Source organism: Pan paniscus, chromosome 5 (genome assembly GCF_029289425.2).
Source record: "Pan paniscus chromosome 5, NHGRI_mPanPan1-v2.0_pri, whole genome shotgun sequence".
NCBI classification, from domain to species: Eukaryota; Metazoa; Chordata; class Mammalia; order Primates; family Hominidae; genus Pan; species Pan paniscus.
Genome location: NC_073254.2, coordinates 55,536,236 through 55,549,412, shown reverse-complemented (window position 1 = coordinate 55,549,412; position 13,177 = coordinate 55,536,236). Strand labels below are relative to the sequence as shown.

Below are 13,177 nucleotides of genomic sequence, written 5' to 3'. Positions count from 1 at the left end.
GCCATTAGTATCCCCTATTTATCAGTAGGCAAAGACAGGAACCTGGCAGGTGGGTATGGCTTGGCCTGCTCTCTTCTCCCTCTCCCTCTCAGCTCACCTTATGTTCTCCCCTTTGTTTCCCACCCAAATTCCCTAGCTCCACTGGGGGAGAGTGTGGAAGGGGCCCCAGGGCAGGCATCTTGAGATTTAGGAGGGTGGCCTTCTGAGATTTAAACAGGAGGAGATGTGTGTTGAAAGGGGATGACTGCAAAAAGACTCAGGCCATTTGCTTTGGGGGAACGTGGGTTCAGGAAAGGAGGGGTCCTGGAAGAGGTGGGATCAAAACTGACAATTTGGGGAGTAAGTGTGTGAGTTATGACTCAAAAGCGGTGGGTGCTGATTTGCCTGTTACAAAGCCATAATGTAATGTCAAATCGATCAGGAGCCTCCCTGAGTAACAATAGCTGCCATTTACTTAGCTCAGAGATTTTGAAATAGGCCAGGCAGTGGGTTTAGGGGTTTAAATGAAATCAGATGTATGCTTGCCACAGCCATGGGAGGCGATGTGTATTATCCCAAGTTACAGGTAAACTGAGACTCACAGAAGTGTGCAGAGCCGGGATTAAAATGCAGGCCTTTGTACTTCAGGCCAAATATTCAACCTCCATGCTATGTGCCCTCACAGTCAGTCTTTTATTCTTCTTAACAAATATTTGTTGAGTATCTACTCTATGCCAGGTGCTGTTTCAGGTACTGGGAATATGGCAAAAGAACAAAGCAAATGAAAATCCCTGCTGTGATGATTTGTGGAGCTTGAGGAACTGAACAACAAATAAGGTAAGTAAAATACATGGTCTATTTTGTGATGATAAGTGCCAAGGAGAAAAGACAGGAAATGGAAACAGGAAGTGCTAAGAGGTGGGGTTACATACTTATAGGATGGCCAGGGTGAAGGACTTTGAAAAGGAGACAATTGAAGAAGACGTGAAGAAGGCAAGGGAACTAATCATTTGGTTATCTAAGAGGAAAGCGTTCCAAGGAAGGGAACAACATGAGCGAAGGCTCTGAGAAGGGAGCATTCCTGGGGTGTTTGAGGAACTAGCGAGGACATACATCTGGGTGACTGAAGAGTTCTAAGAGATTAAGCCAGAGAGATAACAAGGGTAAAAGAGACTGGGGCCTTATGGGCTGTCATAAGTACCTTGCTTTTTCTCAGACTGAGGTGGGAAGCCATTGTCTCTGAACAGGTGAGACAGGTGGTCTGAGCACTTGGGAAGAGCAGAGGCAGGGGACCAGTGAGAAGCCTACTGAGGCCAGAGAGAGATGATGGGGGCCCCTAGAAAAGACCCTGAGCCGGAACAGCAGCAGAGGATGGCTAGATGATTTTTGCAGCTCTCATGATGGGTACTTAGCAGAGGCAAAAGTCTTCGTGTTTGGAGCAGTGCAAATACTCTAGGCCATTCTCAGGGAAGCAGAAGGAAGGGGTCAGGGTCACTTGTAGGTTGAAAATGAGGAACCTAAGAACACTGGGGAACGGATCTGAAAACAGCTCCAAATGGGTTTGGCTGGTGGGGATGAGAGGGTAGGGCACCCTTTGGAGGGTCTGACTAAAGAAGAGGAGTCAAGATGGCTTGGAAGATTCAGGGCTCCCTCCTCCAGAGAGTCTGAGCAGCAGAGTGCTCTGTTAGTGTGATGCCCTGCATTTTGGTTTGCCAGTCATGGTTTCTTCCTGTTGTCCAGACATAATTACTAATAGCACCCCTTTACTCCCAAAGGTGTCCTGCTGTGGACAATAAATTATATGGTCCCCTACCTTTTGGATTTACTACTAAAAGGATTATTATCATTTATTTTTTGAGATGGAGTCTCACTCTGTCACCAGACTGGAGTGCAGTGGCACGATCTTGGCTCATTGCAGCCTCCACCTCCCGAGTTCAACCGATTCTCCTGCCTCAGCCTTCAAAGTAGCTGGGACTACTGGCACGTGCCACCATGCCCAGCTAATTTTTGTAATTTTAGTAGAGACAGGGTTTCACCATGTTGGCCAGGATGGTCTCCATCTCCTGACCTCGTGATCCGCCTGCCTTGGCCTCCCAAAGTGCTGGGTGGCATGAGCCACCGCGCCCAGCCACTGAAAGCATTTTTATCTGGATCTTATTTTTTCAAACATTTTTCGGGGGGAATAAAGCACTGAGTAGAGATAATAGTGCCTGTGTCCACAATAAAAAGACAGTGGCAGCTGATAAACTGCAAAGAATGTTGTTATCACACAAACATACCACGTTTAAATGTAGAGAGTTTACTTCATTTTCTTGTTCAGTCAACATTTATCAGAGGTTCCTATGTTCCAGGTGCTGTGGTAAATACCAAGAGTACAGAGATAAATAAGGTGCTGGCTCACCAGGGGATCCCAGCTTTTATCATATTTGGGGCATTAATCAAGCATTCAAGCATGCATTATCTCATTTAGTCCTTACACCAGTCTCACATGGGTGTGAATTATGGGCCTCATTTTGCAAGTTAGGGACTTGTGGCTGAGAAAGGTGAAGTGATTTGTATAAGATCACACGGGCTTTGAGTTCGGGTCTTCGGAGCCCAAGTTCAAGTTCAGCCTATTCCCAGGGCTGCGCACAGCTACCTTTGATGAAACATCTCTGAAGCATTATAAATGTGCATCCCTCTCACACTTCCCAGGCCCAGCTAGGGTGATATGCTTGGATCAACGGAGGAAGAGTAAAATGTCTTGGGGAGGAAAGCAAGGAGGATGGATCCTTTCAGTTCACTGTTCCCCTGCAAGAAAGACTTCCTCCCTGAGGACAGGGCCTTCTATTTTGGCTGTCATGTATAACCCTGGATTAGGAGGCAAAAAATATTCTATGTTCATATCCCCATCTTAGCCCGATTCACTGTGTGATCTTGGACAAATCACTTGACATCTCTGAGCCTCCGTTTTCCCATCTGTGACACAGGCTGTGCTATTGATTTCTATTTCCAAATGGTCAAAGGGCAGAAAATAGGGCGCCGAGTGGGCTTGTGAAGACCACAGGTGAATGGCGTGTCGAGAATTACCTGCCTCTCCCAACAGCTCAGGGTGAATGGTGCGCAGGTAGTCTCAGGCTGGTCCTTAAGAGTTGACCCCTTTCTTCTATCTTACTTATAGACAGTTTTCCCTTCGACCTTTGGGAGAGGGTCCTGGGTCTGCCCCCAGACTGATGACTGACAGCTTCCTTTTTCACTGCTCCTTTGAGCCTTCCCCGTCTCCCAGCCTGCCATCCCTGGAGGCCCTCTGATCTGCTCTAGCTATTTATGGCACCTCCTGGGGGCCTGAATTCCTGGCTGGTCTCTGGCTCTTCTTTCCAAGTCAGACCAGTTTACTCTGCTCACCCCAGAGTGCAGCAACTAATCTGGGGGATCAGATGCCAGGAGCTTGACTCCTCTCCCTACAGCTGCCTCTATACTCTTCAGGGCTGGCACACCTCACACCTAGTGTTAACCCTATTGGGTAAGGTTCTATCAGTAGTCCCCCTCCTGCACAGGAGGATACTGGGCAGTAAGGTATTTCATTCAAGGTCACACGTGGAGTCAGTGGGGTGCTGGGATTTGAACCCATATCTGTCAGCTCCCAAGTTCCATGCTTCTCCTACTGTGTCATATTCCCTGGAATTTAGTAACAAGGAGAGCTGACATTAACACAGTCCTTGCTGCTGGCCTGACATTACTCTAAAATATTATGTAGGTTAACTCATTTATTCCTCACAAGGATGTTTGGGGTAGGTACTATTATTATCCTAATTTTTCTGGTGAGGAAATTGAGACCAGAGAGGTTAAGTGACTTGCCCAAGGTGATGCAGCTAGAGAGGGCAGAGCCATGTGCTTCCAGAGTCATGTTTTACCTCCTTCACCATTCAGTCTCAACTGCTGCCAGCACCCATGAGGCCCAGCCTCTGGGAGAAGGGAAGGACAGAGACCAGTGGGAGTTGAAGAAGCTGAGAAGGAGTTCTTGCAGGAAAAACAGACTCTAGGAAGTAATTGGTACATGAGGGGTGTGTGTGTGTGTGTGTGTGTATCTGTGTGTTGGGGGTACAGGTAAAGAGACCAGACAGCTAGTGTCTGGGGATGGAAACCAAAATTGGAATCCTCCCAGCCTGTCTCTGCAGGCCCTTGCCCCCTTCTGTTGGGATGGCAGTGGCTGAAAGGAGCTGGGTTAGGCCTGGGATACGCTGCAGCATGCCTCTCCCTGTCCCGTTTCCCACGGTCATTTCAGAAAACATTCAGAGATTCTAGGAGGTGGCTGAGAAGGAGAGGACAGGGTCAGGCATGCTTGTTCCTTGGATCTTGGCTGGATGTGGAGCTGCCCTCATTGGGAAGGGAGCAGAGAGGCCAGGAGCGGGGCTGGTGGAAAATAGAAGCCTCACCAGAGGAAGGTTTAAATTCTCACTCCCTGAAAGAGGATACCTCAGGGGTGCATTGATGGAGTCGGTGCTTTATGTGCAGGGACAGCTGGGACCCCAACAGTACGTTGCCCCAGAGACGCAGCCCAGGCCTGCCTGCCCCTCTGGTCACTACTGAGACAAGGTACACAAACAACAGGGCTTGGGCACCAGACACCCCTCTGGAGGGCGGGAGGCTGCTTCCTCTAGCAACTGCTCTGTTGATATAAACGCGAGGTGTCCAGAGCTTTGAGCAGCCTTGGCTAATGAAGAGGGGAGGGGGCCAAGGGTCTCCCAGAGTCTGAGGCTGGGATTGGAGAAGGCACCAGAATCACAGGGCAGGACAGAGTTTACAGTCTTCTGTACAGGACACAATGCTTGCTTTGCCATGTGGGACACACCACCCTGGGTAAAATGGTGACTTTAGTCCTGGTCACCATGGTTTCCATTCCAGTGGCTACTCCTGGCACTGCCCAGCTCCCGTGGCTGGCACTTTCAGTCTTTAAAGAAAGTGATCTGATAAGGATCATGTACATTAAGGTGACTAATAGTATTCCTCTTTGAAGGGGTGTTTGCAAGGCCAAAGAACCTACTGGGAAGAGGTGACAAACTACAATCAACTTGAGAGGGGAATTTCAGCCCTTAAAATGAGAAATGTGTTGGAGTAGGTGCAAGTGGACGCTAGGGGGATTTTCTGGTGCTTCTCTTAGTGGACAATCTCTGTGTGGGCTGGGCAACCTTGGAAAGGGACAAATGAGGCCCTGATGAACATGATCAAGGCCCTGGTGTGACCAGGGATGGCTTCCCCTGGCTTCCATACCAGAAGAAGAGCCTAAATGTATGGAGTGTCCTCGACATTTGGGGGTGGGGGGAGAAGGAGTCTGGGAGGCAGGTAAATGTTTTTTTTGGGCTCTACTTGAGGATACAAGAGGAAGGTCGAGATCTGAGGGAGTTCTCAGCAAAGTTGGGCTTTGGACTGAGTACCTTGTAAGCTGCTAATGAGAATCAGCAGTAAAATCCTTAAAACAAAAGGATTGTGTGCTTGTTTTCTGGAACTACAAGAAAGAGGACCTCTGGGAAGACTCTGAAACTGGGCTTGGGGTACAGGGGAACCCCAAGAGGCAGAGCAGATAGTGGCCATTCACAAAAGAAAAGAGACTTTGGAGCCCTGGCCCAGGACTGACAACATTCAGGGGCCTCCAGGCATCTCCTGCCTACCTGCTCTACCTGCCTGTAGGTAGGAGGGGCCAGAGATGTGCAAAATAAATAATCCTACACTCTGCCCTGTTCCTAGCCCAGCTGACCAATCTTTGACCACTAGACATACACCTACCACTCTGCCATCTCACCTAGCCTCTCTATGTTTCCATTCTGCAGAAATTGTCAAAGTGAGGAAGAGTGAAGGTTTAGAAGAGGAAAGGATGAACTAGGATACAATAGAATGAGATATGCCACCTCCTGGGTCTGCTGTTTTACCTAGTGCCTCTCTAGCCACTGGACGGGAGATCTGCAGAGCCTTATGATCTTGTCTGTCTCCGACTCAACCAAATCAGAGGCAAATGGAAAAATACTGCCTCAGAACAAAAATGTGCACATAATTTGAATGGTGGAAGCTTGGGATACACTTGCAAAGAGAAGAGGCAGCTCCAAGTCTATTTAGGCACAGCTCTTAAGTAACAAGAGAGGAGGGCCAAAGGCAGGTGTCCACTAGGCTGGGCTCTGAACTGGGAAGTGGGGTAAGGGGAAAGACAAGAGTCCCAGGGAGGTTGGAGACTGTGGGATTACGGGCTCCCTTCACCCAGGAACCAAGGAGCTGGGGCAGAGAAGGATTTTAAGGACAACTTTGGAGTTAGAGGATAAGAGTTTGGAGTTGGGATTCTGCCCTTTCATGCTGAGTTTCTGCACATGGCCAAAAATCTCTTTAGCTTGGCTCATGCTGTATCAGGTGGTCGTGCTAGCCCAGGGCTTGGGACACTGCCCAAATTAAGCTTTCTTCTAGGGCTAAGTCCTAAGCTAGAGGCATGGGTTAGTGGCTCCAGCTTGCCTTGGGGAGGTCAAAGTAATACCCTAGGCATCATACATCTTCTTGGAGGTTCCACCTAACTTCTAGAATTAGCTGGTAATGAATAAAATTGGTAGCAAATATTACAATGCATATATTATTATGAGATGATAATAATGATAATGGAAGATAACGTCTGGGGTGCCCACTTGCCAAGATCACACAATGGTAGTAGAGCTGGGTAAGAACCCATGTATTTTGGGTTCCGAGCCTATCCTCTGTCCATCAGTATTTATAGCTAGAAGTTGCACCAGGTTACCAGTTAATAGATAACAGAGTCAATATCCAACCCCAGGTTGGTCTGACTCCATGGCCAGAACTGCAAATCACCATACCCTATTGCTCTCACTCCCCAAGATGATCTGATTTCATGGGTCTGGAGTCCCAACAAGTGTCTCAGGAGGTCTCTGGGGCACACTTTGAGAAGCAATAAGAAGCAATACCCTGCAGCAGCGCGTCTCAGTTTGGCTGCACATTAGAACCAGGAGTTTCCAAAATGATTAAAGCCTTTCCCTTCTTTTTTCAGTTGTTCCAGAGTAGGGGTGGGGGTAGGGGTGGCGGCAGGTGCTGGTCAGCATTTGTTTTTAAAGTACGACAATGTGTTCATTTATTCGTTCAATTAATCAACAAATAAAAACGTACAAGCACCTACTCTGTGCTCTGCCCTGTCCTGGGGCTGGAGATACAAAGGTGGGTGGGACACTGTGTGTGTCCTCCTGGGGTGCCTGTGACCTGACCCACTGGGCTGAGCATGCCCTTGGTGGAGGAGGGGAGGCTGCAGACTCCCTCTCTTGGGTGAGATCTGGAAAGAGCCACTCCTCTTCTCAAATTATGCTGCCTTGCTGGCTTCTCACCTGAGAGCATACAGTTTGTTTCAGTTCTAAAACTCAGCTCACAAAACCTCAGATTGTCAAGGCTAAATGGGCCCTGATAAATGATCTGTGCCCAAAGCACTCAAACTAGCTAGCAGCTGACAGAATTGCTCAGGAGGTTTTAAATCTGAAGATGCCAAGAGCCCACCCGCAACGTTCTCATTTATGGGTCCTGAGTGCGGTCTGAGGAACATGCATTTTTTTTAAATAGCTCCAAACAGCTGTGGTACAGCCTTGGCTGCACCTGAGGAGGTCTTGGGAAGTTTTAAAAATGTTGATGCCCAGGCCTCCTCCCTGGAGAGGCTGATGAGGATTTTTAAACAATTCTGGTGATCCCCATCATGCAGCAGGTGGAGACCCCCTACTGCAAGGTGTCTGGGCCTTCCAGCTGACCTTGTTAAAGATTTGAGGAGGCTTACTCAAGGGCGGTCACTCCTTGCCACCATCAGGGCTTTGAAACAAGGACAGAAGAAAATCAGAGAAGGGAGGAGACAAAAATTAAAAAGCCACTAAGAAGGTTTAGAAAAAGAGAAGCAAGATAGAAGGCTGAACAAGAAGCTCCTATGAATTCACCTGTCAGCACCCTGAGGCTTAATCTCTTTTTTTCAATCTTCTTTGCCTTATTCTAATAGTAATTAATTGATGTAAAATAAGGAAAGCATAGGAATGTATGAAAGCAAAAAAGAAGGTCTATAATCTTATTTATCAGAGATGTATAACATATATCATACAACCATAGTATATGTTATAACTAGATATTGCATCATAAATCTGATATATACATTAATGTATAATATATACTATATAACCTTAACATGTATAATTAGTATCCCCCCCTTTTTTTTGAGATGGAGTCTCACTCTGTCACCCAGGCTGGAGTGCAGTGGCATGATCTCGGCTCACTGCAACCTCCTCTTCCCCGGGTTCAAGTGATTCTCCTGCCTCAGCTTCCTGAGTAGCTAGGACTACAGGTGCTCACCACTGCACCCAGCTAATTTTTGTATTTTTGGAGGCAGGGTTTCACCATGTTGGCCAGGTTGGTCTCGAACTCCTGACCTCATGATCCACCCGCCTCGGCCTCCCAAAGTGCTGGGATTACAGGCGTGAGCCACCATGCCTGGCCCCCTAGTACCCCTTTTTAAGGTGTATTTTTCTGTTTTGGCTTTTTTGTCACTTTTTAAAAGCCTTTTGTTTTTCAGGTAATTAAACATCTGAGTGCTAAATATTTATGCCAGGTGGGGAGGCATGTGAGTGGAGGCGAGCTGGTGTGCCCACCCCTCCCCCATGGGCCTTCACACATTCATTCACGCGCACACACTCACACAGAGGTCCAGAAGCTTCTATCCCACTCTGCCGCCCTAGGCATCATATTATGCATTCAAATACACACTTCACATCATACCTTCAGAGTTACTAATAGGATTTTATTATTTAAGTGTAAAATCAGTTTCCCCCCTCTTTCCCATTTCTCTGATTTCTAAGGAAAAACGGCACCAGGGGACCCAGGAGGGTGGTCCCATTGGGGTGAACCCTAACTCCACAGCCCTGCTTGCAGACTCTTCCTCCCCACCCTGGGCGTCCCTCCTCTCCCATGCCCTAGGGCCTCAGTCACTCTTCTCCGTGGGCTGAGGCTGGTGCACTGGACAAAGGCTGTCCCTCCACAGGTGGTAGGTGAGGGCTGAAGTCACGGTGAGCCAGGCTAGGTAGGGCAGCAGTAACAGGGCAGCCAGTTTGTTGATGGGATGCCAGATCAGTGCTGTGCTCACCACCAGCCCATACAGCAGCAGCAGGTGCAGCAGGGCCTGGGCATAGAGGCCGGGGGTCAGCTGGCTGCCCGAGAACCAGCACCTCCACCTTTCTGCAATACCCAGCCCAGCAACGAGCTCAGTCCCTGGGGCTCTGTGCACACCATGGGAGTGCAGAGAAGTCTGCCCACCCATTACCTGCCTGCACTCAATTGCTCTGCTGAATTATGTGCTTCTGGAGCCAGGTGGTTTCACCCTCTCCCACATTACTTCTGCTACTGAGCACTGTGTGCCTTACCAGACCAGGGTTGTGGACTGTGAAAAAGAGAACCAGGACAGTCCAGCTGATGGTGAGCTGAACAGCATAGAGGCCAAGAGGCAGGGCCAGGGGCCACCCCAAGCCCCCTCCCAGGTCCTTCCACACCAGGTAGGAGGCGTAGCTGTGGAGAGATGGTGGCAAAAACATTCAATGGGAGGAGGTTCCGTGGCAAATGGAGGAGGCTCTCTGGCATAAGGACTCTTGGATACCCTTGTGGGCTGAAATGGGGGCAGATGGGTCTAGGCATCATGTAAGGGCCAGGGAGGGAGTTGGTGGGAGGAGCTGGGCATGGTGAGGTGGAGGAGGGGCTGGGGAGACTTAGAGAGGGTGGAAGAAGGGCTAACTGGAACCCCAGGCAGGCATAGAGGGTTTCTTACTTTCTGGAGGACCCACTATGGTGGTGAGAGGCAAGACAAAGCGCCTACCTTTGGAGGCCAATATATGGGAGTAATTCAGATATAGAGGACTTGTTCCCACCCCATTGGGTACCAGGGCCATGTGTGAGAAACAAGTACTCACCCCACGACAGAGTAGATGGCTGTCTGTACAAGCAATAAGACTTTGTAGAATGGGCACCAGGACAGCATCCTCGGGCCCTCACACCAACCAGACATGTGATCACGAGTGAACAGCCAGACCAGGATGGGCCCCAGGTGGGGCAGGAGCACAAAGATGGCCCCTTGAAGCCGCATTCACCTTGAAGAGGCAAAATCTGGGGAGTCAGAGAACATGCTAGTGATGAGCCTTCCCCTGCGGCTCCTCGTCTGTCTCTGCCTCCTAACCTGACTCATTTCCTGGCCTGAGCCCCTCAGAGAAGGTCTACTCACGGAGGTCCTTCCTCTCTCCCTGGCCCAGCTCCAGTCCTGTACCTCTGAGCTCTCTCCAACCCCAGGCCACACCTTGCCCATCTCCTGGCTTCCATGGACTTCTTTTCTCCACAGCACTCCTCTGGCACTTGGAGGACACTGCCCAGCACTGGTAACTGCTTCTAAGTGAATAGGCCTTCCTCCAAGTGCTTCTGAGTCCTGGAGATCAGGTCCCGGGTGATCAGCTTTTCTGCCTCCCACAGTGGGCAGCGCTTAGCCAGGTATGTAGCTGGCCCTCACCGAGAACTGTTCTACCTAAGCTGATCTACCAACCTGGAAAGATCACAATCTGAAGGCAGGAGCCAGAGATTCCTGGGGACTCTTTTCTAGTCACGAATGCGGCAGCGCATCTGTCCCAGGCTTATCTCACTATATCAGACTGGCACACTCATGGGGCCCACCCAGGCTGATCTCCTGCCCAAATTCAAACTTGGCCTGTTGACACTGTGGATTCCTTTTTCTGAACCTTTAGCTCTCTTCTACCCCTGGAGCCATGGGGGATGAGCTTCCTGCTCCATCTTTCCATTCCCAGAGTGTCAGGATGTAAGCACAAGCATCCAGGTTTCTTGTGGCCTGACTTTTCAGGAAACAACTGCCTGGTCTTTGATTAAAAAGCTGCCAAGGTGGCATGTTGCTTTGCATGTCATTTGCATGTGGGACAATGTACAGACCCTCCTCCAGCCAAGGCCCCACCAAGGCCCCACAAATATCATTCTTCTCATTTGTTCATGATATTTCAGCCTTCCCCCCATGATTAACCAGATTTGAAGGAGAGAAAACAATCTGATTATTTTCAGTATTCTGGACTGACTATCTAATCCATCCTTTTTTTTTTTTTCTTTTGATACAGAGTTTCACTCTTGTTGTCCAGGCTGGAGTGCAGTGGTGCAATCTCGGCTCACTGCAACCTCTGCCTCCCTAGTTCAAGTGATTCTCCTGTCTCAGCCTCCCTAGTAGCTGGATTACAGGCGTGCGCCACCATGCCCGGCTAATTTTGTATTTTTAGTAGAGATGGGGTTTTGCTATGTTGGTCAGGCTGGTCTCGAACTCCTGACCTCAGGTGATCCACCCGCCTTGGCCTCCCAAAGTGCTGGGATTACAGGTGTGAGCCACTGCGCCTGGCCCTAATCCATCCTTTTCTGTCAAGGGTCAGGGACACTGGTCCTGGAGGTTCTGGGACAGAGCTGAGCAGCATGCCCACCTGTGCATATTTCTACTTGTCTTTCTGTGCTCCTCACTGTCCATTTGCTCATCTTCTGCCTTCCTGTTTTTCTACATTTCTGTCCAGTGGTGGAGGCCCCCTCCCTGCCCCTCCCTGCCCCCATCCTCTTTTCTCCTGACACCTGCCCCTCCCAGTGCCTCCTGGTTCCTAGGCCTGTGCTCCCCTTACCTCTGGCAGCACACCTCCCAGGCGGGGGGCCTGATGACATATGATGTGTGGAAGGCAGAGGAGGGTGGGGCTGGGAGGAGGGTGGGGCTGGGAGGAGGGTGGAGTGGTGCTCCCAGCTGATCTGCCTTTCTCAGATGAGAAGGGTGGTGACACTGGCTGGGAAGTCCAAGTTGCTGTTTCATGGCCCCAAAGAGTTCCTCTCAGGAGGAGCCCCTCTGGTCTGCCAGACCCTCCTTGGTGCCTGGCCTCTGGAGGCTACCCCTTGATGGAATGTTTGAGGGCTTGTGGTGAGGGTTTGACACTGGCCCTCCTGTGACAGCTCAGCCTCCAGTTATAATGCTATTGATGCCTGTGGTCTTTGCATCCCATGAACCAGCTCTGTGGCCATGGGAGTGAGTGGTAGGAGCCTTCACATTTCTCCAGAGCCTCCTTATAATTGGGATTGTTCCCAAGAGTGGCAAGAACTAGCTTGGGAAGTGAGTTCATAATCCATGAACACAGCCCCTCGTTATAGCCTCCTGGTTGGCATGACCTTCCTGGCTTAGAACCCTAGCTTGACAGATCTTTCACAAACCCCTAGGACTTTATGACTCAGAGGAGAAGGCAGCTGACAAGTGGAGGTGGGTGGGGAGTCAAGGAGGAGTGACCTGGCGCTTCCTGGCAGAAAGTCCTGCCTCCCAGCTGCCCTAAAGAGGGGTAGGGGAGAGTGTCCCTGTCTGTTGGCAAAGTCCAGCCTCCTGTGTGACTCAGACAGAGCTTTGTTCAACAAAGACAAACACCCCTACCCCACTCCCTTCATTCCCTATCAAAGTTCTGAGCACCCCTTCCTGGCTTGTCTTTAGGCATGAGGTCTGCTTCCCAGGTTGCCCGCTGTCTACCCATTCGTTTGCTACATCTCTGCACTTTGGGGTACTGGGCTCCCCTGGGAGGTTTATTCCACCCTCTCACCTCCACCACGGAAGGAAGCAGAGGGGAGGGCATTGCAGTCAGAGACAAGAGGCTAGAGAATTATTAACTGAGACAAAAGCAGAGGAAGTTACTTATTTTCTATGGGAGATGATAACTAGGGGCCTGGGGGGGCGTTCACCATGCCTCCTCAACTGCAGGAGGCCAGACCCTGGTGATAACGGTTACCATCTATTGACCACCCATTCTGTGGTGGGCATTTGACATTTATTAGCTCAATAATGACAATTATTATCTCACACAAGGTAGATATTCTTATCTGCATTTGACAGACAAGGGAATTGAGGTTCAGAGGAGTTAAGTAGCTTGCCCAATATTACATACCCAACCTGTGGCTCACCTGGGCTCAGTGTTGGCCAGTTGGAGCCAAAATGCATCCTTTTCCCTCTCAACTGCTTCACTCATTCATTCAAGACATGTTTATTGAACACCTTCTATCTATCAGGCTGTACCAGGAGCTGAGGAGACAGCCGAAAACATGGGAAAAGTTCCACAAGGAGTTTTCATTCTTGTGGTGCCACCGCTCCTAGGCAGAGTTTTAAGAACTC

General features: G+C 49.7%; 1 protein-coding gene across 2 annotated transcripts; it reads right to left on the bottom strand.

Annotated features, from left to right (window-relative positions):
- Window positions 1–8,746: 8,746 nt before the first annotated feature.
- TSPO2 (translocator protein 2) lies at window positions 8,747–11,600 on the bottom strand. 2 transcript variants are annotated; one of them, XM_055113581.3, is made up of 4 exons: window positions 10,307–11,600; window positions 9,927–10,119; window positions 9,387–9,528; window positions 8,747–9,145 (listed from the first exon to the last, which is right to left on the bottom strand). In XM_055113581.3, exons 2-4 carry the CDS (start codon window positions 10,097–10,099, stop codon window positions 8,948–8,950), a joined length of 513 nt encoding a protein of 170 aa, XP_054969556.1. In that variant the 5' UTR covers window positions 10,100–10,119; window positions 10,307–11,600; the 3' UTR covers window positions 8,747–8,947. The 2 variants fall into 2 exon arrangements, with proteins under 2 accessions (XP_054969556.1, XP_057158475.1); XM_057302492.1 differs by having other exon boundaries at window positions 10,277–10,367.
- Between the last annotated feature and the right edge of the window lie 1,577 nt (window positions 11,601–13,177).

Coding starts and splice junctions, on each gene's coding strand:
- TSPO2 (XM_055113581.3), bottom strand. CDS start 10,099: ATGCGGCTTCAAGGGGCCATCTTTGTGCTCCTGCCCCACCTGGGGCCC. Junction 9,529..9,926: donor GCCATCTACTCTGTCGTGGG/GTGAGTACTTGT, acceptor ATCTCTCCACAG/CTACGCCTCCTACCTGGTGT. Junction 9,146..9,386: donor CAGTCCACAACCCTGGTCTG/GTAAGGCACACA, acceptor CTCTATGCCCAG/GCCCTGCTGCACCTGCTGCT.